The 26,951-nt window shown below is 42.8% G+C and overlaps 1 protein-coding gene across 1 annotated transcript in view; it reads right to left on the reverse strand.

Moving 5' to 3' along the window:
- The window catches only part of DNAH5 (dynein axonemal heavy chain 5), a 98,549-nt gene that overhangs the window by 29,552 nt on the left and 42,046 nt on the right, over positions 1-26,951 (reverse strand). The window contains exons 20-32 of the mRNA XM_083623652.1: positions 26,534-26,664; positions 24,980-25,133; positions 22,354-22,621; positions 19,446-19,677; positions 18,182-18,296; positions 17,793-17,969; positions 17,411-17,614; positions 14,999-15,178; positions 12,632-12,769; positions 9,817-9,952; positions 6,299-6,615; positions 4,844-4,999; positions 3,660-3,842 (exon numbers count right to left, since the gene is read on the reverse strand). Coding sequence (XP_083479778.1) covers positions 3,660-3,842; positions 4,844-4,999; positions 6,299-6,615; positions 9,817-9,952; positions 12,632-12,769; positions 14,999-15,178; positions 17,411-17,614; positions 17,793-17,969; positions 18,182-18,296; positions 19,446-19,677; positions 22,354-22,621; positions 24,980-25,133; positions 26,534-26,664 — 2,391 coding nt within the window. The remainder of the gene's footprint in view (positions 1-3,659; positions 3,843-4,843; positions 5,000-6,298; positions 6,616-9,816; positions 9,953-12,631; positions 12,770-14,998; positions 15,179-17,410; positions 17,615-17,792; positions 17,970-18,181; positions 18,297-19,445; positions 19,678-22,353; positions 22,622-24,979; positions 25,134-26,533; positions 26,665-26,951) is intronic.

Genomic DNA, 26,951 nt, shown 5'->3' on the forward strand with positions numbered 1-26,951 from the left:
TCCCGTCTCCACTTCGGAACTGACAAGGCCATCCATTAAGCGTCACAGACTGATAAAGGAGAGAGCTTTGTTTATACAGCTGGGTTCCTGTTATACATTGGCTCAAGTGCTCAAGTTAATGGATTTTAGCTAATGGACCCTTGGAGAAGGAAAAATGGGGATTTGGGGGCCCATTTCAAACTGACTGCACAGTCAGGTTTTAGATTTGAGAAACCCATTCCTTCATCACTTCACATAGTGTTTCTGAAACAAAGCCCACTGGAACTTGATGGGTCCAATTTCACTCCCAGAAATGGAGCCACTTGCAAGTGGAACTGGATAATCCATCCTGAACTCCAGATGGAATTAAATCTCCTGGCATTCCTAGTTCTAGCAGATCTTGAACACTATGGAATCCATGGCAAGCACTTCACTAGGTAACCAAACTAGATGGTGTGGCAGCTGTCATGTCACAACACCATGGAAAAAATTCTGGAGTTTTCCCAGCCACACTGCAATGACTGATCTTACAAGCAACCTGTTATGCTACATAATATTTATGCTTGGATAAAACACTACAATAGATCCAACTGTTGCACAGACAGGAATGATTAATTTCACATTGTTAGTGCCATCAAAAAGTTAATTTGCATCTAATTCAAAAGTGGGCTTCATTCTGCAGGATGTGACTTGACCATAACGAGCTAAAAAATCTTCCTGCATGGAAGACAGACCTATGGCATGTACAATCTGCAGAAACAAAAGGAAATGTAATTGGGGATTGTGAAAGTAATTTATGAGAATTATGAGCTTTCTTTGGACAAGCCGTGATAGGAAATCTGAACATTAAAAATGCAAATACCTTTGAAGCAAAGGATGAAAAGGTAATCCAGAAAGAAATGAGGGAACATTTGCTCATTTCATTTGTTTTAATTAGTTTCCATTTCAAGATGAAAAGGTTGCAGAGGCAAAACGTCTCCAGAATACAAACAGGTGTAATTGCAACATTCTAGCACGTGATCTCATGCCTACAAGGTTTTCTTTTTTTCTTCTTTTTTTTTTTTGGACAACAGCAGTAATTTTCACATGCAACATTATATATATATATATATATATATATATATATATATATATATATATATAGTAATTCTAGTACTATACTCCAAACATCATTGTGCAAGACAATCTCATTTTAATGTAGACATGTTACACGCCACTGCGTAACATAACCTGCTAATCGAGACACTTAAAGAAAGTATTAAAACCGGAAGCACAGATGTAGCCCATTACACAAATTTCCAAAACTGATACGCTCTTCAGCAAAGCCTCAATGAAGCAATTTTTTAATGAGTTGATTGCCACATTAATGGGGGGGGGCATGGGGAGGTCAATCCATGCTATCTTATGTCACTATGGTTTATAGGGCAAGCACAAACCATGGTTTGTCAACTCAGGTACAATGGTTGCCTGAACCAGGAAGTCACAGAAGAGAGGGGAGGGCTCAAACCCTCCCAACAGCTAAACCATGGTTTGGCCATTAGGTCAGAACCAACAGAGTGTCTGGTACACAGCCAGGAAGAAGAATATTCTTTGCCTTATACATTGCGATACTGAAAACCTTGTAAAATACCAACATGGTCATCATTACTCCCTGATTCTTGGGAAACCTAGTTCTAGGATGAGGCTACCAATGTCCCACTCTGAAGTTTGCAGAAAAACTGTGTCCTGTAGTGGTTAAACAGGTTTAGGGAATGAAGGTTTGGTGTGGCCTTAACCTCTCAAGGTTAATAAAGATGGATGAGATTTTGAAATATTATGTGAAAGGGAAATGCTTGTGCTGGCCATTCTTCTTCAAACTTTATCAGGTGCGTTGGAAATGTAAAGAAAATGAAGGCACATTCTTTCACCTTTGGTGGACGTGCCCAAAGATTAAGGCTTTCTGGGAGATGATATATAATGAAATCAAAAAGGTATTTAAATATACCTTCCTGAAGAAACCAGAGGCCTTTCTCCTGGGCATAGTCGGCCAATTGGTGCCAAAGAAGGATAGAACTTTCTTCATGTATGCTACAACAGCAGCAAGAATACTTATTGCAAAGTATTGGAAGACACAAGAGTTACCCACCCTGGAAGAGTGGCAGATGAAGGTGATGGACTATGTGGAACTGGCAGAAATGACTGGCAGAATCCGAGACCTGGGAGAAGAGTTGGTGGAAGAAGACTGGAAGAAATTTAAAGACTACCTTCAGAAACACTGTAAAATTAATGAATGTTAAAATGATGTTGGACTGAAAATAAGTGGCATTAGCAACAAAGTTAATAAGAATATGCAAAAATGAATTGATAAATGGATGAAAATATAGTTATAATATGTTAAGATATAGAGTTAAGATAAACGAAAGAAGGTAAGGATTTGCTGATTTGATTATTTAAATGGGAATACGAAAAGGGGAGGTGTGAGGAGGTCAAGGAAACAAGCTTATGAGTTTAAAGTTACTAAAAATGGATTTTTTTTAATTCTTTTTTATCTTTTTGTTTTTTGTATTTTGTATTTTTATTCCTCTTTTTTTCCTTTTATGTATTTTTCTATGTTTTCTTTTTTGTATCTTTGTCTTTCTATGTGACTTTTTTTTATTTATTTTGTAAACTTATGTTTTGTAAAACCACAATAAATATCTTTTTTTAAAAAAAACTTTATCAGGTGCAATCCCAGGGTCAAGGCAGCCTTTGGGGCAAGGAATGATCACTCGGCTGTAGATAGTATGCTTTGAATATGTCTTACACACAGAATGTCCCCAATAAAGTCCCATGGCATCTGTTAAAACTCCGAAGCCTGTGGGCACTTTCTGAAGTCCTTTCGCATGCAACTAGGACCAGTTTCTTCACCTCTGAACTTCTTCTATGATGCACAACTTAGCAGAGTAGTGCAGTTTTTCCTAGGCAACGATCGAGACTGCTCAGTCTGGATGACGGTCAGGAACAAAGCTGACGACTGGTTTTGTAGTTTATTATATACGGCAGTAAACTCCCAAGCTATATACAAGTTACTATATACAGACATGAACTTTATCCCTCTCCAAGCACTCCAGGTTACTCCTAACTAGACAAACAATGTCATAGGTCATGCTGCCTATATAAGAGACCTCAGACAATCACTGAGCTGTTATTAGGCCCTCTAATCTCCAGACAAATTTCTCCTGTGCTCTTGTCTCCCTAGCCTGTAGTCAAAACACTAATTGCTCACTTGCCAAGCTGCACGTAGACTATGAACTCCAACAGCATCATCAGTTAAAGAACCTCAGGTTGGAGGGATGGGGAAAGGGCCCTGAAGTGCCACCTGTCAGTCAAAATGGACAATGGGCATGACTCATGCAGATTCATACGTCCATATGCAATGTAAAAAAGTTTTTAAAAATATATATATAAAACACAGAAAAAGTAGGTGGGAAAGCAGAGGAGATGTATGAGAGAGAAAACGTTGCTGAATTGTGTTGATTCTGCTTCAAGTATCTCACTTATTTTACTGGAGTGTTGTTTTGTCTGGTCCCCATTGCATCTCAGGAAGCTGTGAAGCTCACCATTCCAATGTTAGAAAACAGAAAAAAATCACCACGGTAAACGGCAACAAAACTCTGTACAAATGATAGTTCCAGAATTGTCAGAGATTCTTTCTCACTTACCTGTTTTTCTGTTAGAATGACTCTCCCTAGAAGCTGGTCTTCTAGACCCTTCATAGTGACAGTAAAATCGATAATGGAGGTACGAGCACTAATCTCGGGGGTATATGCTGGATTCGGGAGCTTGGTGGTAATATAAAGTCTGAAGCCATTCATTACATCCATTTCTTTATCCCCAACTTTTACCTAATTAACAAAAGCGATGATGGGAGTAGAAGAGAATTAGAAGCCCCAAAAGAAGCTTTATTGTAGTACTCTTTCAAGCATCGGCTTGTTATTGAGGGTGCAACACCTAGCTTCTGTTAATCCGCTCCACTTCCCAGTGGGGAGGAGTTGCAGTGGACCGCGTGGCCACCCACTCCCCACCCGTTGCCTGGGGGATCCCAGCCATGTTAGAGCCCGGCCAGCCAATCCGCTGGCTGGGGGGGCGTGGCCGGGCCAGTTTAAACCGAGGAGCGAGCCAAGGAACTTCCTCTTTGGCTTACTTCCTCAATCACCTGCCCTCCCTCCCTATTTGCAGGTTAGGCACTGGCCTTGCTATGGACTTCGGTTAGTCACCTTGGTTGTCCGAGGGGCCTGGTAGGAATTTTTCCACTTGGCAAATTGGCATTGGCCACTTGGTTTTCGCCTACCTCGTAGCAATCATCACAACTTTGTTAGGGTTGTGGTTAGGCATTGTTTGACCTTGTGGGGGGGAGGGGAGGTGTGGCCATCACCTGCCCCTCCATGCTTAAGGGTTTTCAGTTAAAGGAATCCGGGGGTGTTGATCTTGTCTGAAGGCTGGTTGGGGGCTAGGGCCTTGACACGACCCCCACGGGAACACCGGGAGGAGCTTGAGTTGGTTCGCATCGACAGGGCTCCCCCTACCGGTGGCTTACCCTTACTGGACTTCCTGCGCAGCGGGCAGGAGTCAGATATAGTTGGGTCCAATCAATGCCTAAGCCGATACCGCTCACATTCTGTAATTCAATAAAGTTATGCCCTAAATTTGCCCAATAACATAAACCTAATATCTGTGTCCTTGTGTGAGTTATTTCCTAACAAGGGGGTGGCTGCGGGGTCTCAACACGCAACTGTTTTACTTTAGTAAAGCAACACTTGGTATTTCAAACAGTTGCCATGTAAGCAATTACACTTTTGTTAATGCAGCAGACGGTAAGTTTAAAGAACATTTTTACTTCCCTCACCTTGTATGTAGAGCCTGTTTTGATGAAGTTTCTTTCCAGCACATTGTCCAAAGCTGGATCCAGTTCTTCGCCAACATCTTCAATTAACAATGGCCTTCCAAGAGACAGGCTATCCTCCAAGTGGTTTCTAAAATACTTGTGATTTAAAGAGGTGATCTGAAAATAGAAGCATTCTGACCATCTATTAAGCTGTTTGCTCACAAGGGGAATAACCAACTTTCTCCTCTGTCCCATGCTCCCCTTGACTATGTGAGCTATTTTTTGGTACTGAGTGGGATCATAAATGGCGGTCTGAAAAAGTGGGCCAGTGTTACCCCCTAGTACATTTCCAAGCACAATTCAAAGTGTTAGTGCTGACCTTTAAAGCCCTAAACTGCTTCGGACCCGTATACCTGAAGGAGCGTCTCCACCCCCATCATTCAGCCCAGACACTGAGGTCCAGCTCCAAGGGCCTTCTGGCGGTTCCCTCACTGAAAGAAGTGAAGTTACAGGGAACCAGACAGAGGGCCTTCTTGGTAGTCACGTCACCCCTGTGGAAGGCCTCCCATCAGATGTCAAGGAAATAAACAACTATACAACCTTTAGAAGACAGCTGAAGACAGGGAAGTTTTTAATGTTTGATGTTAGATTATGTTTTTGTATATGCTGGAAGCCACCCAGAGTGCCTGGGGCAACCCAGTCAGACGGGCATGGTACAATTATTATTATTATTATTATTATTATTATTATTATTATTATTATCATCATTATTATTATTATTTTATTATTATTATTATTATTATGTACAGAAAGGGAGTTAGTCTTTGTGTCATTTGCCCATTCCTTGTGATTTTGTTTGTACAGGGGGATGGAAATGGTTAATGTAGATTGACCAATGAGAAAGCTCAGAGGCGGAGCCTACCTGGTTTTGAGGCTCAGCCCTGGGGCTTTACCATTGGGAGATAGAGCAGTCAGAGCCAGACAGAGCCCGTAAAAGGTGAACATAGCGGTTGTGACAGCTAGAGTGAGAGACAGGGATAGAACTGAGAGAGGAGAGTGTGACAGTGTGAGATAGTGCCACATCTAGTTAAGGGCGCGCATTTGAGAAACCATTCTGAATATATTTAAAACCTGTTTGTTCTTCAACTTTAATCTTCGTTGTTGACTTTACAACCTGACTGAGACTCAGTATTTCACCAGAAGAAACCTGGTTGGTGGCAGCGGAAGAATAAAGCAGTAGTGTACAGGTCAATAGTCTGTGAAATGACCGGGAGCTCTGTACGAACGCCACAGTCTTCTATCCCAATATTGATTATTTACAAAATGCACCCAAAGTCATTTTTAGTACCCATACGTTCTTTATTAAAATGTTATTTTGGAATATGTGATGTATGCTACGGGTCACATTTTCATCGCTGCTGACTAAAATGCCTTTACAAATGAGCAGGAATATAAGCAAAATGGAATCTAGTTTACCTGAAGTTCATTCCTGGTTTCCTTGTTTTTAATCCAGATCTTGCCTTGAGTCTGTGGGTCAATCAGCAAAGGATAACGAGCTGCTTTTGTGACTATGATGCCGTTTTGTATAGACAGGTCGTCATTTGGCAACCCTTGAAGGTTCCATTCGCTGACCGTGGGAGCATCTATCAACATCTCTGTGAGATTCAGATTGTTTCCAAATGGGATTTTTCTGGTTTTCATTTCTTTTTGCCAACCGGTTAACAACAGATTTCGGAACTCTTGGTTAAAAGGACCGGAATAGGACAGAAAGGCTGTGGCAAGCAGCACATCCCCTAAATTAATACACACAGAGAGAGATCACATTTGATAAATGCTGAAGGAGCAATATCAAAGCGCTGTTGAGCAAATTGCATGTGCTTGCAGTGAATACAAACACAAATATCTCTAAGAAGCGAGAAGCAAAAACCCTAAGATTTAATAGGCCTCTCTCACTCAATTTATGTGAATATCTGATCACTGTTCATGCAGAACAGAAAGCACATAAGAGGCATTTGTAATGAGAATAAGCATTATGGCCAGTACAGATGTTATATTCTCATTGCAAACATGCTCTCGGAATACAGAAACAAGACCTAATGTGTTAGAATGTTGGATCCAGAATTTTCATGAGCGGGAAAAAGAGGAGAGCTAGTTTTTGCAGATCCCCCTGGAAAGCTGTTCTGAAAGGTTGAAGGACCCTCTGAAATACTAGTGTGGGAGGTCGGTGTGCGCTCGTTGCAGTCTCTCAAAGTTGCACTTTTTGAACCAGTATGAGAACCGAAATACAGGCATCTTTCAAAATTCACACATATCTGAATTTTGCAATCCAATTTCCCAACCAAACAATGGTGACAAAAATACATATGAATGGGGAAAGTGTGTATAAAAATTAAATACATAGGTGAAAATAACATATAAAAATGCATTATATTAGGAAAATCTGCTTGCAAAAATCACAGAATCATTGTAGAGTTGGAAAGGACCTAAGGGTCATCTAGTCCAACCCTCTGCAATGCAGGAATCTGAACTGAAGCCTGCATGACAGATGGCCATCCAGCCTCTACTTAAAAACCTTCAAGGAAGTAGAGTCCAGTACAGTAGTACCTCGGGTTATATACGCTTCAGGTTACATACGCTTCAGGTTACAGACTCCGCTAACCCAGAAATAGTACTTCGGGTTAAGAACTTTGCTTCAGGATGAGAACTTTGCTTCAGGATGAGAACAGAAATCGTGCTCCAGTGGCACGGCAGCAGCAGGAGGCCCCATTAGCAAAAGTGGTGCTTCAGGTTAAGAACAGTTTCAGATTAAGAACAGACCTCTGGAACAAATTAAGTACTTAACCTGAGGTACGACTGTAATGGGAACATTCATCCAAACAGGCCACAAAAATGTGCTTATTAGGAGAAATTCACACCAAAATGCTGATGAATTTTCATGAGCCCTCCCCTCCCCCAGCAAATTGCTGCAAAATTCTGAAGAACTGAATTTAATGTTTGGAAGAACTGAATTTAATATTGGAAAAGTGAGAAATGAAGAACCAAAATTGGCAGGTCTTTCCATCCCTAACTGCCGCCTATGGGAGTGGGTCAACACTGATGAACTGTTGCTCTCCCATCACTGCCAGTCACAGCTTATCCAAAAGAAGTATGCCTTCAAAAATTAAAATAAAACAGGGCATTCAGAAGACTGGCTGCATTAGCCTGTTTGTTGTTTGTATTACTGAGTCCTGTGACAGTTAAGAGGGCTACGAAATGTATTGTGATGTGATCTTTCATATGCTCAAGCAAACTTGAACATAAGTTGGATAAAGGCAGCTTTAGGCTACCAGAGCTCTCGTCTATTCAAGGTTATCGCATAGCTCTCAATTGCTTTTAACCAAGGCATTGAAAATGTCCCCAGCTAGACAATAACACAAGTTCTTGCAGTCCGCAGTTGATGAAACATAGCCATTGCGACTGACAATTTTACAGAGGGCTGAAATGTCAGTGCATTCACCGCATGTGGTGGATGTGCAAGATGACAAAAGCATACTGGGAAATGATTTATAATGAGTTGGGGTGGGGGGAATGTTTAAAACTACTTTTGTACAAAAATCAAAAGCCTTTTTTATTAGGAATTCTAGGTCCAGAAAAAGCAAAGGAGCAGAAGAGACTGTTTATGTACTCTGCGACAGTTGCATGGACACTCCTTGCCCAAAGATGGAAGAAAGATAAAGTACCTACAAGAGAAGATTGGCTGCTAAAGATGATGGGCTACGCCGACATGGCGAAAAGGACTGGGAAGATCAGAGATCAAGAAGAGAACAAATTTAATGAAGAATGGGGAAAATTCGTAAGTTACTTAAAAGAACACTGTAAACAATTAAAGGAGAAGGAGAAGGGGATGACAGAGGATGAGATGGTTGGATAGTGTTCATGAAGCTACCAGCATGAGTTTGACCAAACTGCAGGAGGCAGTGGAAGGCAGGAGTGCCTGGTGTGCTCTGGTCCATGGGGTCACAAAGAGTTGGACACGACTAAATGACTAAACAACAACAAACAAACAATTAAAAACAGTGGCAGGATCCTAAAAAACACTTGCAATGCAGCTAGAACTATTGTGAGAATTAAGTATTAAGGAAATTTGGAGAACATTATAAGATGCGGTTGGAAAAGAATAACGATGGAAACCATGGAAGGGTGGAGGGAAGCCCAGGAATTCAGAGATTCCTTTGTGTATATAGGGACATATATGTGTGTGTATGTGCATATAGGGATGCAGGTGGTGCTGTGGTCTAAACCACTGAGCCTCTTGGGCTTGCCAATCAGAAGGTCGGCTGTTCGAATCCCCATGGCGGGGCAAGTTTCCATTGCTCTGTCCCAGCTCCTGCCAACCTAGCAGTTCAAAAGCATGGCAGTGCAAGTAGATAAATAGGTACCGCTGCTGTGGGAAGGTAAGCAGCATTTCCATGCACTCTGGTTTCCATTACGGTGTCCTCTTGTGCCAGAAGTGGTTTAGTCATGCTGGCCACATGACTCAGAAAGCTGTCTGTGGACAACGCCGGTTCCCTCAATCTGAAAGCAAGATGAGCACCACACCCCATAGTCGCCTTTGACAGGACTTTACCGTCCAGGGGTCTTTTACCTTTTTACATTTATGTGTATATGATTATGATTTATTTGTGATGATATTTGTTAATGGCAAAAATGAAGAGTTTTGGATTTGATATCCCGCTTTATCACTACCCTAAGGAGTCTCAAAGCGGCTAACAATCTCCTTTCCCTTCCTCACCTACAACAAACACTCTGTGAAGTGAGTGGGGCTGAGAGACTTCAGAGAAGTGTGACCAGCCCAAGGTCACCCAGCAACTGCATGTGGAGGAGTGGGGACGCGAACCCGGTTCACCAGATTATGAGACTACCGCTCTTAACCACTACACCACACTGGCTCTCCATAATGAATAAAAAATATTTCAAAAAGAAGAAGAAAAGAAATGGCAGTGCATTCGCCTTACCTACGAGCCTCTTCGTTTGCGCAGCAAATTCTTTACTTTGATCAGTCCATCTCTCCTTCTCTCCGGCTAGCCCGCTAATAAGACTAGAGGCCGTCTGCATTTTGTGCCTGCAGCGTTCTGCATCCTCGAGCAATGTCTGCCCAAAGCAAATATATTAACATGCCTAAGTAGAGAAAACAGCTTGACGCAAATTCCACCTGCAACAGTTTTATGGCGCATGGTGTTTTGTAGATGATGCACTTCCCATTGATATAAGCAGCCTATAGTTCACACCTATCTATTTATTACATTTATAGATCACCTTGATCTTCCATGGATCCCAAGGTGGGGTACAGGGTTTCCCCCCTCCCCATTGCATTCTCACAACAACCCTGTGAAGTAGGTTAGGCTAAGAGATAGCGACTGGCCCAGCAAGCTTCAAGGCTGAGTGGGGATTTGAACCCTGCTCTCCCCAGATCATAGTCCAACACTCTAACCATTACACCACACTGGCTCTCACTGCATCGGGATTTACTTCCTGCAGATACTTGTGATGCAGAATTTCATTGCCATTGGAGTTCTAGCAAAAGAACAGAGTTTCTAGCCACAGTACTTTGAATCCGGACTGAACGCAAGGATAGGCGCTTGCCTGGGTGCCCAGATTGTTTGTTTGTTTGTTTGTTTGTTTATAGCATTTTTCCAGCTCTTCAGTCAAATATGCTCTCAGGAGTGCCTCAGATAAAATCTATAAAAACAAGGTGGTATACCTGCCTGCTGACCATACTAAAAGGCATGACACAAAAGGAAAAAGGAATGAAGAGGGAAGAGGAAAACAAGCAAGTTCAGGCACTCATTCTTAAAGTTACAAAGTAGCTCTTGCACTGACCATCTGGAAGATGAGGATGAGCTAAACAGAACAAGTCTGTGAGCAAAGCACCTGTTTTTTTTTCTTTTTAATATTAGTTTTTATTAGATTTTTCAAAGGTTTTAACAAACATACTTTACATACAATATATCATTCACTTAAATATTTTTTTCTTTTTGACTCCCCGCCCCACCATGATGTTTTTATTCTTATCCTTAATTGCTGCATTGTACTTGTTGCTAAACCCCCTAATGCCGTCTTGTCTTTTTTTATCCGTAGCTCATTTCTTGAATCCTGCCCCCGATTTCATATCACCAAAATACTTTGACAGATCATTCAGAAAAGGCCTCCAGTTTTCCATAAACAGTTCAACACTTTGATCTCTTAGTTTTTACAGTCCATTTCGCCATTTCAGCATAATCCATGAATTTTAGGAATTCACCCTGCTTTCTAACTGTGCTGGTTTAAGACCAAAAGCTCTTCATCAGAGTCATTAGTGACCACAGGAGTGTTTTGTAAATTGGGGGAGGAGGTGCTCAAGGCAGTTGTGATGCAACTAAAACGGCTTACTTTTCAAATACAATTTCACATCTTTTTGTTTAATGGGCAAGTAACAAAGCCATGGGACACGGGTGGCGCGGTGGTCTAAACCACTAAGTCTAGGGCTTGCTGATCGGAAGGTCAGCGGTTCGAATCCCCATTACAGGGTAAGCCCCCATTGCTCGGTCCCAGCTCCTGCCAACCTAGCAGTTCGAAAGCACACCAGTGCAAGTAGATAAATAGGTAGCGCTCTGGCGGGAAGGTAAACGGCGTTTCTGTGCGCTGCTCTTGTTTCGGCAGAAGCGGCTCAGTCATGCTGGCCACATGACCCGGAAAAACTGTCTGCGGACAAACGCCGGCTCCCTCAGCCAGTAAAGCGAGATGAGCGCCGCAACCCCAGAGTCATTTGCGACTGGACTTAACTGTCAGGGGTCCTTTACCTTTACCTTTTTAACAAAGCAATAAAGCACCATTTTTTAAAGTGTTGAAACTAATTGGGGCTACCCATGCAGCCTTAACCTTGCTGCCACCCAGCTCCTTTCAGGTAAGCAGCAGCAATGCCAATGTTGGGCATCCCCAACAACAATGCCAACTATCTTGGCTTTGCCAAGTGACTACATGCACCCTATAGGAAATTAAGCACCAGGCCAATGCTTGTCTTTGTGATAAAAACAAAACAAAAGAAAGACAGCCATTGACCTGGTGCTTAATATCCTATAGGGTACATATATATGTGGTTGTCTTGTAGGAAGGTTAAAGCTTACTGGGAAATGATCTATAATGAAATGAAAAGGATGTTCAAAATAACCTTTGTAAAAAATAAAAAAACAGAAGCTTTTCTTTGGGAATTATAGGGACAGAACTACTTAAAATGTATAGAAACTTATTCATGTATGCTACTACAGCAGCAAGAATGTTACTTGCCCAAAAATGGAAAGAAGCAAAAGTCCCAGCAAAGGAAGAATGGATACAAAAACTTATGGAATATGCAGAAATGGTGAAACTTACCGGAAGAATAAGAAATCAAGACAACGAACCTTTTATTTTAAAAAATGGAAATGGTTTATTGAATATTTACCGACAAATTGTAAACAGATAAGAACATTGGCAGGATTATTGTAAGAATATCTATTCTTACATAGATATTACATAGATATTATATAGATGAATAAGAAGATATTCTTATTCATAAGAATATCTATTTAAAGAAGACGAATAAATGAGCAAATTAAGTTAATTTGGAAATGCAGAAGATATTAAAAATAAATTGAAGGAACCGCAGAAAGAGGGGGAAGGTTGTCAAGTTTTGAAATGTCAAAATGATTGTAAAATTAGTGAAATGTATAAAATAAGTGAAATGTATAAACTTGAAAAGCATAATAAAAATAAATGCTTGTCTCTGTGAAACGCCTCCCGGGCAGAGTGACGTACCTGTTTCTCTCTCATCGCCTTCTCATACTCAGCCTGCACAATATCTAGCTCAGTTTGTTTGGCGTCCAACTCGGCTTGAGCTTTTTGGAGATCCAACATGGCGGTGGCCAGACGGTTCTCTTGTACTGCCAGGTTAGCCTAGAATACACCCATTCACAGAGAACAACTGTCATAAATTGCTAAACAGGATTGTATCCCTTACCATATATATATATATATATATATATATATATATATATATATATATGAAAAACAGGCAAAGCTCTTTTTTAAAAAAAGCATAAAATTGACTGCATGGAGTGGAAATAAATTTGATGCAGTATTACAGTATTAATGATACTGAAAGAGACTGTAAGCAGACCTACAATACAACGGACTGCAGGAGACAGATTTTTCATTCCTCCCTGTGGAATAAATGCAACAAACAACTCCTTACGAATCGAAATGCAGCACATCAGGAAGGCTCCATCCAAACCAGGCTTCCTCAAACTCGGCCCTCCAGCTGTTTTTGGGACTACAACTCCCATCATCACTAGCTAACAGGACCAGTGGTCAGGGATGATGGGAATTGTAGTCCCAAAACAACTGGAGGGCCGAGTTTGGGGATGCCTGATCCGAACATTCTCTCTGCTGTGCTAGTTCCTACTTTTTGCAAAGAGGGTTTGTTTTAAAAAAATATATATGTAGAGGAACATTTAAAAATGTGCAATCCTTCCCAAGGCCCAAGAGCACCCTTGAGCCTCATCTAGAGGCTCCAAGTGGTAGAAAATGCCTTTGGTTAGGCTGTTGAGGGGAACAGACTCTCACCAGCACGCAACTCTGGTGCTTAGAAACTTGCACTACCAGCCCATGTTCAGCGTAGTATTAGTAATTTGTAGAAACATAATAATTTGGTCCTTGATACGTCACGAACTGCCCAGTCCTTTATATCTCTAATTAATCACTGAGGTCTTGAGGAGAGTCACTGTTTGGTGGTCCGTTCGTTCCCCCCCCCCCCCATGGCGCAGATGCACAGCTCATATACACAAGGAGCTGTGTGTGCTCATTACTGTGGACCCAGTCCTGCTGAACTCCCTTCCAGTTGAGGTCAGACAGCCCCTCCTCGCCCCCCGCCCCTTGAACGTCCGGTGCTTACTGATGACTTTTTGTTATTCCAGCAGGCTTTTAAAGTGAATTCTGATTTTATGCTTTAAACTTGTTTTAACCTCCTTGCATCAGGTCTCCTCTGTAGAGACGACTGTGATTAAGAGGTACCGTATTTTTCGCTCTATAGGACGCACTGGACCATAGGAGGGGGAGAAGAGGGGGAAAAAAATTCTTGTTCTCTAAAACAAGGTGCATTCACCCAAAGCCTCCGGAGCGCAGCGGGAGTTACCGCTGTGCTCTGGAGGCTTCAGGCGGCTACCTTGGAAGCCTGGAGAGCAAGAGGGGTTGGTGCACACCGACCCCTCTCGCTCTCCAGGCTTCAGTGAAGGCAACCCAAAGCCTCTGGAGCGTGGCGGGAGTTCCCACTGGGCTCCGGAGGCTTTGGGCTCCTTTCGACCTGCTCTTTGGGGCTGGCGGGGGGAAGCGCTGCTTTCCCCCATCGCCAGTCCCAAAGAGCAGGTCAGGGAACAGCGCAAAGGCTACGCACAGCCTTGCCGCTGCCCCCCGAGCTTGTGGGGCTGGCGGTGGGGGGAAGTGCTGCTTTCCCCATCGCCAGCCTCAAAGATCCCTGAAGCCTTTGGAGCGCAGCGCGAGTTCCTGCTGCACTCCAAAGGCTTGAGGCTTCAGGGACAGCGTTTGTAGCCTCCGCAAGGCAGCAGGGTGAAGGCACCCCGCTGCCCTGCGGAGGCTTTGTGCAGCCATCCCCAAGCTAGAATAGCAAGACGGAGCACGCCGTCTCCCTGTTCTGGCTTCGGGGACAGCCTTTGTAGCCTCTGCAGCTAACCCCAAGCTAGAACAGCGAGACAGAGCGCTGCGCAGCACTTCGTCTCCCTGTTCTGGCTTTGGGCTTAGCCATGCAGCCTGCATTCGCTCTTTAAGACACACACACATTTCCCCTTAATTTTTGGAGGGGGAAAAGTGCATCCTATAGAGTGAAAAATACAGTATATAAATTGGGAGTGAGGAGTGACACAGTTCATTCTGCAACCATAGGACTCGTGAACATCTAGCCTAAAAGGAAGGGAGGGAGGGAGGAAGGGGAAGAAAGAAAGAAAGAAAGAAAGAAAGAAAGAAAGAAAGAAAGAAAGAAAGAAAGAAAGAAAGACTCTCAGAAGATCAGGACAAATAATCAGCTTCTTGCACTGCATGTCCCAAGACCATATGCATCAGGTGATTTGGTTTCACTCCAGTTTCAGCTTTGTCTTATTAATTTGCGCTTACCTTTAAAGGCAGAACTTCCTTGTTGATTGCAAAGAAAGCAGCCATCGCTTTGGTCCATGAGCAAATGCCAGCCACGTTTCCACAAACCCTCCTAGCTGTCTCAATATTGTAGTCTGACATTTCAAAGTAAGGGCTCAAGAGCTCCACTACTTCTTCGTTTATTGTATCTTTTGGAAATTGCTAGAGATATCACGGGAAAGATAGTTTAGCTCCACTGATTCGCCCAAAATGAAGTGTACTTTCACCATCCTAAATTAATCTCGAAGCGTGCACACACTAAGAAAGGCAAACAGTAACAGATATGCAAACCTTAGGTGACTCCCTATTGACTTTAGAACAGTATCTCAAGGGTCACTAAAGGCTATTTTAAAAGCTGTGCCAAATATGCCTCATTCATCATATCATCATCTTGTGAAACTGTTTTGCTAAATAGGCTCTGTGTAAAAGGTAAAGGGACCCCTGACCATTAGGTCCAGTCGTGGCCGACTTTGAGGTTGCAGCGCTCATCTCGCTTTATTGGCCGAGGGAGCCGGCATACAGCTTCCGGGTCATGTGGCTAGCATGACTAAGCCGCTTCTGGCGAACCAGAGCAGCACACGGAAACGCCGTTTACCTTCCCGCCGGAGCGGTACCTATTTATCTACCAGCACTTTGACGTGCTTTCGAACTGCTAGGTTGGCAGGAGCAGGGACTGAGCAACAGGAGCTCACCCCGTTGCGGGGATTCGAACCACCGACCTTCTGATTGGCAAGTCCTAGGCTCTGTGGTTTAACCCACAGCGCCACCTGCGTCCCTCCCCCTGTGTACTTTTTATTTAAATTCTATGTACCATCAATAACATATCCTCCTTAAGGTCATGCTTTTGTAATTGCTGGGAGGAGAAATCCTAATTTAGCAATCACCAAGTTCATCACTTCTTTTAGTGTGATGTAGACGGTGATTTGAATAATCCTATAAATACCTACACGCAAGAGTGTTGCTGCTTCTAAATCAGTCCTAGGTCCTCTTTTTCTCCTGCCAAACCTCCATGGAATTACCCTGTGTGATGCCTTCATATCTCCTTTCTTCCCTAGCAAGTCCATGCTGTTCTTGTAAACAGAGTTTTCCATTTCGGCCAAGTGTCTAATTGGCCTCCTGAATCATCCTAAGGCTGTTTCCTTTTATTGCACTTGCAATACAATCACTCCTGTTCTGCATTGCATCTTATGTTCTTGAATTTTACACCTTTGTAATCTGAATTTTACACCTTGTTTTATGTCAACGCAAGCTACTAGTTCGGTAACATTGCTGTCTGCATTAATAAAACCTGGGCTATTTAATTTTCCACATATACGGTCTTCAGGGGAATTTCAATTTAATAAACCGTGGCCAGTCCTGGAACTGGGGATTGTTTGTTTTCATGAATCTTAATCAGGCCCCTAGTTTTTAACAGTACTTCTGGAGGAATTAATTGGGGGCAAAAATCCTCCGGGCATTTACTGGGAATGCAACAGTCCTTTCACATGAGATAGTGGCATGCTAAAGTGGGCACATGTATGCATAAAATTCCACATTGCTAACACACATACACCTCAGTGCTGAGGGATCGCTATGGTTGGAAACAATCAAGAGCTGAAAGTGTGCTTCTGATAGTTCCTTGGCAAGCAGAGCTAGCTGACAGCATAAATCAGCTGATTGGTGGCGGCAGTGAGCCCCTTTGAAATTGTCCATTTGTAGGTGCCCATTTGTCGGTTTGGTTTGTTTTCGAACAGCATCTACCAATGGACATTGCCAGGCTCAATGTAACCACCAATCAGCTGGTAGCATGCTCCTTTGAAGTTGTTACCCAACATCATGCAACATCAGGTGATCTACAGATGTGTGGCTGTTTTCTAGACCTGAAAAGCAGATAGAAATGCTTTAAGTAGGTTTGGGAGAAGGTACTCTGCTGGGGGAAAGGTTGGAAATTCTTTAAGAGGCTAGATTTGTCTTCCAGTTGTCTCAAGGCAAATGTAATGTAGGATAAACACCAACAACTGGGAAACACTGGCCTGTGAGCGCCCCAGTTGGAGAACAGCCTTTACCAAGGCTGTCATGGGCTTTGAAGACACTCGAACTCAGCACGCAAGGGAGAAACGTGCTAAGAGGAAGGCACGCTTGGCAAAGCCTCACCGTGATCAACTCCCACCCGGAAACCAATGTCCCCACTGTGGAAGGACGTGTGGATCCAGAATTGGCCTCCACAGTCACATACGGACTCATTGTTAAAACCGTGTTTATGGAAGACAATCTTACTCATCTACGAGTGATTGCCAAAGAAGAAAAGGAAGATATACAGTGTTTGGGCTTCAAAAATTTGCTGAATATTGTTCTGATGCATCAGGCCCACACGCACTGTCTCTGGTTCTGATCGGATCAAGACCTTTGACACACCTGCAGGTTCTGTAAGAAGTTCCCTGCTGTCATCAGCTTCAAGGACTCCTGCCAGGAGGGAAAGGTGCAGTTTTTCTCCTGGTCAATTTTGACAGCGTTTACCCTCCTCTGGAACAGCAGCAACACACAATCCATGATGCGCATGATAAGATGAGGTGGTCGACCCAAAGTACGGACAGTGGCAATGTCTGCAGGCTTGATAGTCTGGGGTATTGAAAACAGCACAGAATTAGGAGGTGCAGTTTGACATCTGAACATCAGTTTGACATCATTGAATCCTCACTGACAGATCTTCTCCTGACAAGAAAAGATTTATCTTATCTTGTGTAAGGCGTCCATTTTATCACAAATAGCTAACACTTTCCACTTGTCCTGCACTAACCTGCAAAGCAGCCTCAGCCTCTTCTAAGGCAGGCTTGGCGGCTTCTAGTTTTTCCTCAGCGATACCCTTGTCTGCCGAAATGCTGTCGACAATAGCCTGGGCTTTGTCTTTCACTTTCTGTACTTCCGCCTTCACCTTTTCAGCAGCCTGCGCTTTTACAGTGACTTCTTTTAACACCTATTGAGGAAACCAAACGCCAACAGAAAGAAAGCAAATTTAAGAGATCTTTGCTATTACAGTAGAAATGTTTCCTGGGCAAAATATTTAATTTTCTTTAAGGGTTTTTCTTTTCATTTCATTTTTCAATAAACAAGCAACAAGATCCCCATGACTCCTCTTTGTAGGGGCCTTTCTTTCCACTAAAGCATGAAAATCAAAGCTGGCCTTACCATATCGGCTTTTTCATTGGCAACCTGCAGCTCTTTCTCTTTGGCTTCCAGCTCTTTGCTCAGAGCAGCTACTGATTCAGAGGCCTCTTTCAGCTTCTCCAGTCCAGTATTCATCCTGTATTTTAATGTACATCAATTTAAAAAGATTGATGCCCAAAAGATGTTAAAGCAAAGATTATGGGATAATGCACACAGTGACTTGCAATCTCAATCACATGCAGTCTGTAGTCCGCTGGCAGTAGGAGTACAATATGGGCATGTCTTTAAGTTAACATCTTATATTAAAAACCTGACAGTGCCAAACTATCGAAGGCTTTTCACCAAAGCCAGACTAAACATCGTTCCTTCTGCAGTGTTGGATGGCAGGTTGAGAGGAGTTCCCTACCAGGACAGACTTTGCTCGTGTGCTCAAGACATCGATTCCATAAAACATATTTTGTTGCATTGTGCAAAATATGAGCAAGCCAGGGCTGAACTGATACTACCCTTGCTGGTACCTTTCCCAGGAAAATCAGAGGCTCACTATGTCAGGTTCCTATTGGAAGACCGGATAAATGCTAGAACATTAGCAGTGGCAAAGTTTTTATCGGTGGTTGCAAGAACAAATAATCCCTATATTCTGAACAAAATGCTTGTTTAACCTGGAAGTAGGCTGTATGAATTGTGTATTGCTTTGTAATGATTTGTTGGGTCTCTGGACTGCAATAAAGATTGATGATGATGATGATGATGAATTAAAAACAAACAAACAAATTCCAGCAGGATCGAAGTCCCCAAAAGGCGCAAGTATCTTTCAAACCTGGATTAGGTGAACTGATCAGAAGTCTCAATCAAATTTCACAGTTCAGATCTTGAAAACAAAGTATTTATGATATATATATTTTCAACTAATGCATCTGTTAGCAGCTCACCAGGGGGTGGAAGGCAGAGACACATACCACCTTTCTTTGACAATGTACGGCATCACTCACCAATTCAGCACCATCCCCGCTAACACACATTAACACTGCAACATATAGCAACTGTGGCCGAACGTAACTATTATTGACATTTACAATATTCCATCTCGAAGGCAACCAGAGCAATGCACAGTCAGTCAAACCATGTACACTCTTAGGTACATTTCACCTGACTCTCTGGTTTGGCCCCAAATGTGAAAATTCAGAGTAGTCCAACGAGAAGTCATACTGAGAATACTGGCTAACGTGTAAAAATATTTAGAGAAGAGTAAATGAAGGGGGAAATATCGAAGCAAACTCTTCACCTGTTGGCCAACGTTTGCACCTCAGCATGCTTCTCCTTGTATATCGCTTTATACCCCTGAATAAAAGACAGATAAGATTTGGGGGTCACGTGTGTAGACCGACGGTATCTCTGGAAGTAGTCAACACACTTCTCGGCAACTCCATCCTGGAAGGAGCCCATGCACTGCACCATCTCACTTTTGATCTCGTCGGTGCAGTCAACTTCATAGGAGGACAAGAAATGTTCAGACACTGGAAGGGGAAAGGAAAAGAGTTTCCTTCGTTTATGTACAGAAGAAACCTCAGAGATGTGGAACGTTTTTGAGCCACATTCACTTCTGGGCAGACATTTAGGGTCAGATGCCCGCAAGGGGCGGGACCAAAGGCAAAAGTGGGTGGAGCAACAAAGGTTAACGTTCTCTTGGACTGTAGGCCAGCTTGTAAAGGCACTCTCATTCCCCTCTGAATTCCCCATCTTGACAAGCAAGAAGCATTATTAGAGTTCAAGAAAAAATTCCAGGCACCCAAAAAACACTCAGAGTGAGGAAAGAGTGGGGAGTGGCCTGGAGAAAGTTCAAAGGACCAAGTGTAGATGAAGAAGATGAAGATGAAGATGAAGATGAAGAAGAAGAAGAAGAAGAAGAAGAGTTGTTTGGATTTGATATCCCGCTTTATCACTACCCTAAGGAGTCTCAAAGCGGCTAACAATCTCCTTTCCCTTCCTTCCCCACAACAAACATTCTGTGAGGTGAGTGAGACTGAGAGACTTCAGAGAAGTGTGACTAGCCCAAGGTCACCCAGCAGCTGCATGTGGAGGAGCGGAGACGCGAACCCAGTTCACCAGATTACGAGCCCACTGCTCTTAACCACTACACCACACTGGCTCTCTTACCCCTGATTTACAGGTTTAATGCTACAGAGAAATTGCCTCAGGGGTTTCCCCCTTAATTTCACTTCAGCCACCATTGAGCTCGCTCCAGAAATGAACTGTGAAGAAGACATGGATAACCAAGCCAACTCCTCCTCTTCCTCCAACCTGGACAATCCTGAAAGTTATCCTAGATTGATCCCTTACATCCCTACTCTCTTGGATCTCTCCTCTCCTTGTCAACTGTCATTCCCGGCCTCATGAGAGCTGGGCCCAACATGCAAGCCTCTGTTTCTTCACAAGGCATACTTTTGCTCAGGCACTACAATGCATTTCTGATTTCCCACCAGCAGTAATTCATGGATACGATATACGCGCAATTTTGCAACATCAATAATTTTAACCCAATGACAGCCATGCCGCTCCAAATAACTGAACAGTGTGCCCACAGAAATCACATTTTTTAATTGCTGCACTTGTTTGGGCAATGCTTGCTTGTTGCTGATTTTCAATTTTATAAGTTCTCATTTCTGGCTTTTTAAAATTTGCATGTCACAGGGCTCTCTGGTTATCCTCCCAGAAGTGAAATCATCTTAGCGCTTATCTCTTTTCACTGCTGGGTAATCCTCTTTTTGTAATTATTGGGTAGTTATGCTGGTATTCTTGTCTTGATGGGATTAGGAATCCCTGTGCTGAGAGAACAGGTAAGTGGGCCTCATTATTTCTGGCATTTGCATTTCTCACATCAAGGCACTTGTTTTAAGAAAGAAACTAAAATGTGCAATAGGTTTTATAGATGCTCTCTCATTCACTAACATGCGGACTGCCCTCTCACATTTTAATAAATAAGAATATTTATTTATTTATTTATTTATACATACATACATGTATGTATTTCCCCAGCCACTCTGGGCAGCTTCCAGCAAAATATTAAACTACAATAATTCATCAAATATTAAAAGCTTCCCTAAACAGGGCTGACTTCAGATGTCTTCTAAAAGTCAGATAGTTGTTTATTTCCTTGACATGGGAGGGTGCTCCACAGGGCAGGCACCACTACTGAGAAGGTCCTCTGCCTGGTTCCCTGTAACCTCGCTTCTCACAGTGAGGGAACCGCCAGAAGGCCCTTGGAGCTGGACCTAAGTGTCTGGGCTGAATGATGGGGGTGGAGACACTCCTTCAGGTATACTGGGCTGATGCCATTTAGGGCAGAAGTCAGCAACTGTTTTCAGCCATGGGCCAGTCCACTGCCCACCAGACCATGTGGCGGGCTGGACTATATTTTGAAGAAAAAAATGAACAAATTCCTATGCCCCACAAATAACCCAGAGATGCATTTTAAATAAAAGGACACATTCTACTCATGTAAAAACACACTGATTCCCAGACCATCCGCGGGCCGAATTGAGAAGGCGATTGGGCCGCATCCGGCCCACGGGCCTTAGGTTGCCTACCCCTGATTTAGGGCTTTAAAGGTCAGCACCAACACTTAGAATTGTGCCCGGAAACCTACTGGGATACGTAAATGAAATATTAAAAGCAGCAGTTTTATGCAGGATTACTTAGAGGATTCTTAGAAAAGGTGTTTTAAGGACACATTGAATCATCCGAAATATTTCCAGAACCTAGTGAGCTATGTAAAAAATATCAACTTTTACATATGTTTTTGAGGACAAATGCTGACATAATCAACTTTTTATATGCAGTGAGAGAAGTTCCTTGGTATCCTATCAAATTTTGGCACGATTTTTCAAAAATTATGCCACCAAGGAGGTTCCAACTTCATGTCCAGGAGGAGAACCAGATCCAAAGTGAGTTCAATTTGCTACAGGCACAATCCTTCTACTGCTGAAGCCATTACCAATCATCTATTGCAGAGATAGGGAACCTGCAGCCCTCTGGACATTTTAGACTATAGCTCCCATTATCCCTGACCATTGGCCATGCTTTCTGGGGCTGACGGGAGTTGGAATACAACACTGAGAGTTTGCTCATCCTCTGATCCATTGCATCTGATCTACAGCAAATCGGCTACAACACCATAGATCATTAAGACTCACCTGCAACCAGAGCGTCTTTCGGCCAGCGGCTGAACCAATCTATAGTGCAACCAGAAATCAGCGCAGGGAACTTCAGAGCTCGGTTCCGGAATTTTTCACCCACTGGCGAAAAGCAAAGAACTACGTGCAGGTTCTGACGCACACGAGTCATGAAATAATCATACAAGTTCTCATTGGTCGGAGGCCGGCGTGGGTGCTCCTTCTTCATAACAGGTATGAGATCACCAGTGATTTCATCTATTTCATCACGGGCAAACAAGTTGGAAACCTTAGGGTGAAAATATATTTTTTTAATACTGATGTATTTCAATTACAGCCAACTACTAGAAAATTGTGGAACTATCAGTTGATTATGCATCTGATTTTTAACTGATCAGTAATTAGGGATGCAGGTGGCACTGTGGGTTAAACCACAGAGCCCAGGACTTGCCTATCAGAAGGTCGGCGGTTCGAATCCCCGTGATGGGGTGAGCTCCCGTTGCTCGGTCCCAGCTCCCGCCAACCTAGCAGTTCAAAAGCACGTCAAAGTGCAAGTAGATAAATAGGTACTGCTCCAACAGGAAGGTAAACAGCATTTCTGTGCACTGCTCTGGTTCGCCAGAAGCGGCTTAGTCATGCTGGCCACATGACCCGGAAGCTGTACACCGACTCCCTCAGCCAATAAAGCGAGATGAGCGCCGCAACCCCAGAGTCGGTCACGACTGGACCTAATGGTCAGGGGTCCCTTTAACTTTACTAATTAATTCATATATTGCCAAAAAAGATTGACAGAGGTGTCTTTTTGAGATACTGGAGACAGAGTACTAATGGCTAGAACACCACCTTTAATTTTATTTTTCACTTGCTGTTATTTCAACACACTAACAGCTCACGACCGCCACATATGGTAAAAGGTACCTTCTTTTTCTTTACTTTCCAACAGGTATTTGTACTTGTTTTATACATTTTTGCTAACTCACTAGGAGTCAAATACCACCGGTACATCATTTTCCTATAGTTTTCATTCAGCGTCCAACATGCCGAAAATTTGAAGTCTGTTTTCCATAACCTTTCCCAATCTGAAAGCTGAATATTATGCCCCAAATCCCTTGCCTAGTGTATCATTACAGATTTAACCTGTTCATCTTTTGTATACCAGATTAATCATCTGATTTTTAACTGAGCAGTAATTAATTCATATATTGCCCAAAAAAATCAACAGAGGTGAATTTTTGAGATACTGGAGACAGAGTACTAATGGTTAGAATGCCAGCTTTAATTTTATTTTTCACTTGCAGATCAGCTAGTGAGATCATGGTGCTGATAATGTCAAGGTTGCAGGTCCCTATTCGTGACAGTTGCACATTCTTGCATTTCAAAGGCTTGGACTAGATGATTCTCAGAGTCCATTTCCAACTCTACAGTTCTAGGATTCTAAGAACCAAAATATCATCAACAAACAAATGTGTGTGTCTCTAATAAGAATTCCCACCAATTAGGATTTGCTCCCGCTGATTAAAACTGCATCCCCCTAATTAACTGTCTAAAGCTTTACAGCTTTGCACTTTTACTCAGAAGTAGGTTCCATTGTGCTCAGTGGAGATGAATTCCTCGTATGTGTACTTATGAATGCAGCCTTAATGGGTTAATCTGCCATTAAAGCGCCTTGCCCTAACTTTAAACAAAGCATCTAATCCCACTATCATTCAGAAGCATTCCCTCTGCAAGTCCCTCTCTTGGCTGTTTGGTCACCAAGGGCAGAAGGAAGGACCAACGAATGAAAAAGCAGCAGGGGTGTGTGGATTTGGGCAAGAATATTGTACTCCCTAGCTGGAATTAAGATTGACAGAAGAAATATCAGCAACCTCAGATATGCAGATGACACAACATTGATGGCAGAAAGTGAGAAGGAATTAAAGAACCTTTTAATGAGGGTGAAAGAGTGCAAAATATGGTCTGAAGCTCAACATAAAAAAACTAAGATCATTGCCACTGGTCCCATCATCTCCTGGCAAATAGAAGGGGAAGAAATGGAGGCAGTGAGAGATTTTATTTCTTGGGCTCCATGATCACTGCAGATGGTGACAGCAGTCATGAACGAAGCCTGCTTCTTGGGAGGAAAGCAATGACAAACCTAGACAGCATCTTAAAAAGCAGATATATCAGCTTGCCAACAAAGGTCCGTATAGTTAAAGCTATGGTTTTCCCAGTAGTGATGTATGGAAGTGAGAGCTGGACCATAAAGAAGGCTGATCGCCGAAGAATTGATGCTTTTGAATTATGGTGCTGGAGGAGACTCTTGAGAGTCCCATGGACTGCAAGAAGATCAAACCTATCCATTCTTAAGGAAATCAGCCCTGAGTGCTCACTGGAAGGACAGACCCTGAAGCTGAGACTCCAATACTTTGGCCACCTCATGAGAAGAGAAGACTCCCTGGAAAAGACCCTGATGTTGGGAAAAATGGAGGGCACAAGGAGAAGGAGACGACAGAGGACGAGATGGTTGGACAGGGTTCTCGAAGCTACTAACATGAGTTTGACCAAACTGCAGGAGGCAGTGGAAGACAGGAGTGCCTGGTGTGCTCTGGTCCATGGGGTCACAAAGAGTCGGACACGACTAAACGACCAAACAACAACAACATCGTACCTCTCCGGAAGACAGGACATTGTTCATGTACTCCAAGAAAGCCTCATCTTTTATCTCATTATCTGTAAAGATGAAGCTGATGCCTTTTCCTTGCTGTCCAGCAGTCCTATACAGATGCTTCAAATCTTCCATTAGGTTGGATGTGTTATAAGACCTTTGGAAAGAAAAAAAACAAGGGCATTGGTAAGCGAGGCTCCCTGGGCCCACTAATGGAAAAATCCATGCAAGGAGAGGAGCCTCCCAGCAAACATGGCTTTTTTTGCCAAGACCTTTTCCTTCACTTTATCCTTCTTTTATTGGCTGTTGTTTTTTGAGCTACACAATACAATCCTATGCCTCTTCACTTAGAAGTAAGTGCCATTCAGCTCAGTTGAAACTCTTCTTTGGTAAGGATGGGCAGAATCCCAAGTGTGCAGAATAGGCCAAGTGTGTAAAGCTGTGATTTCACAAGTTAAATGCACATGACTTGTGAGTCAACTGGATTTTCTGTTCCACATCATCACCTGTCAAAAACTAGGTTAGTCATCTTGCTGTCTGCTGTGGACAGTTGAAGGGGAAAGAAGGAATATGCTTCGCTGGAAACCTTTGTCATACGAGCGGGCCTCATGCATGCATACCTCGGCAAACCTTTAGATTCGTTAAGAAGCATCACAAACCTTTAAATTAGAAAAAAAGTGGTATAAAATCTCAATCTCTCTCTCTCTCTCTCTCTCTCTCTCTCTCAATGTGTGTGGGGGGGTAGGACTTTCTGAGAAAAAGGGTTGGGGCACCTGCCATTTTTCAGATTGATGAACATGAGCCCAGTACGTTTCCAAGCACAATTCAAAGTGTTGGTGCTGACCTTTAAAGCCCTAAATGGCCTCAGCCCAGTATACCTGAAGGAGCGTCTCCACCTCCATCGTTCAGCCCGGACGCTGAGGTCCAGCGCCAAGGGCCTTCTGGCGGTTCCCTCCCTGCGAGAAGCCAAGTTACAGGGAACCAGACAGAGGGCCTTCTCGGTAGTGGCACCCGCCCTGTGGAACGCCCTCCCACCAGATGTCAAAGAGAAAAATAACTACCAAACTTTTAGAAGACATCTGAAGGCAGCCCTGTTTAGGGAAGCTTTTAATGTTTAATAGGTTATTGTATTTTAGTGTTTTGTTGGAAGCCGCCCAGAGTGGCTGGGGAAACCCAGCCAGATGGGCGGGGTATAAATAATAGATGATTATTATTATTATTATTATTATTATTATTATTATTATTATTATTATTATATTCTTCTCAGAGTTCTTGTTCTTCCAGAAAGATGTTTTAAATATGAGAACTAGCACACAAAACGTTTTCTTCCCTAATAGTAATTTGTTGTGTATCCTTGTTTTGATTTTTACAAGTTAAAACTTTAGTTGATATCCTGAACAGGCATGGCATCTCTCCTTGCATCAAACTTTTTTTCTTTCTTTTTTTAAAAAAGGAAGATCTGATCAAGACCTATGCAGGGAGAACAAGTTCCGTATGAGCCAAATGCATGCTCTTCCATTCTAAGTGCTCAAACCACAATTTTGTTCAACAACCTACCTTGTTAATGTGATCTGGAACATGTCGTAGCCAGCTATGAACGATGCCAGCTTAGTCAAGCTCTGCTTTCCAGACCCGCCAACTCCGACAAGCAGAGCATTTCCACGAGGAGTGCGAATGACTCGAGAGATCTGCAATACACCACAAGATTGATGGTGAGGTACATAGTTCTAATCACAAGGTACTAATCAGGCTCCTGTGATGGTTTTAGAAGACATCTGAAGGTGGCCCTGTTTAGGGAAGCGTTTAATGTTTAATAGATTATTGTATTTTAATATTCTGTTGGAAGCCACCCAGAGTGGCTGGGCGGGATATAAATAATAAATTATTATTATTATTATTATTATTATTATTATTATTATTATTATTATTATTTTCCTGCAATTGCAGATCCCAGAGGCCTTGCCTTGACCCTTAA

Source organism: Podarcis filfolensis (genome assembly GCF_964270895.1).
Source record: "Podarcis filfolensis genome assembly, chromosome: 7".
Taxonomy (NCBI): domain Eukaryota; kingdom Metazoa; phylum Chordata; class Lepidosauria; order Squamata; family Lacertidae; genus Podarcis; species Podarcis filfolensis.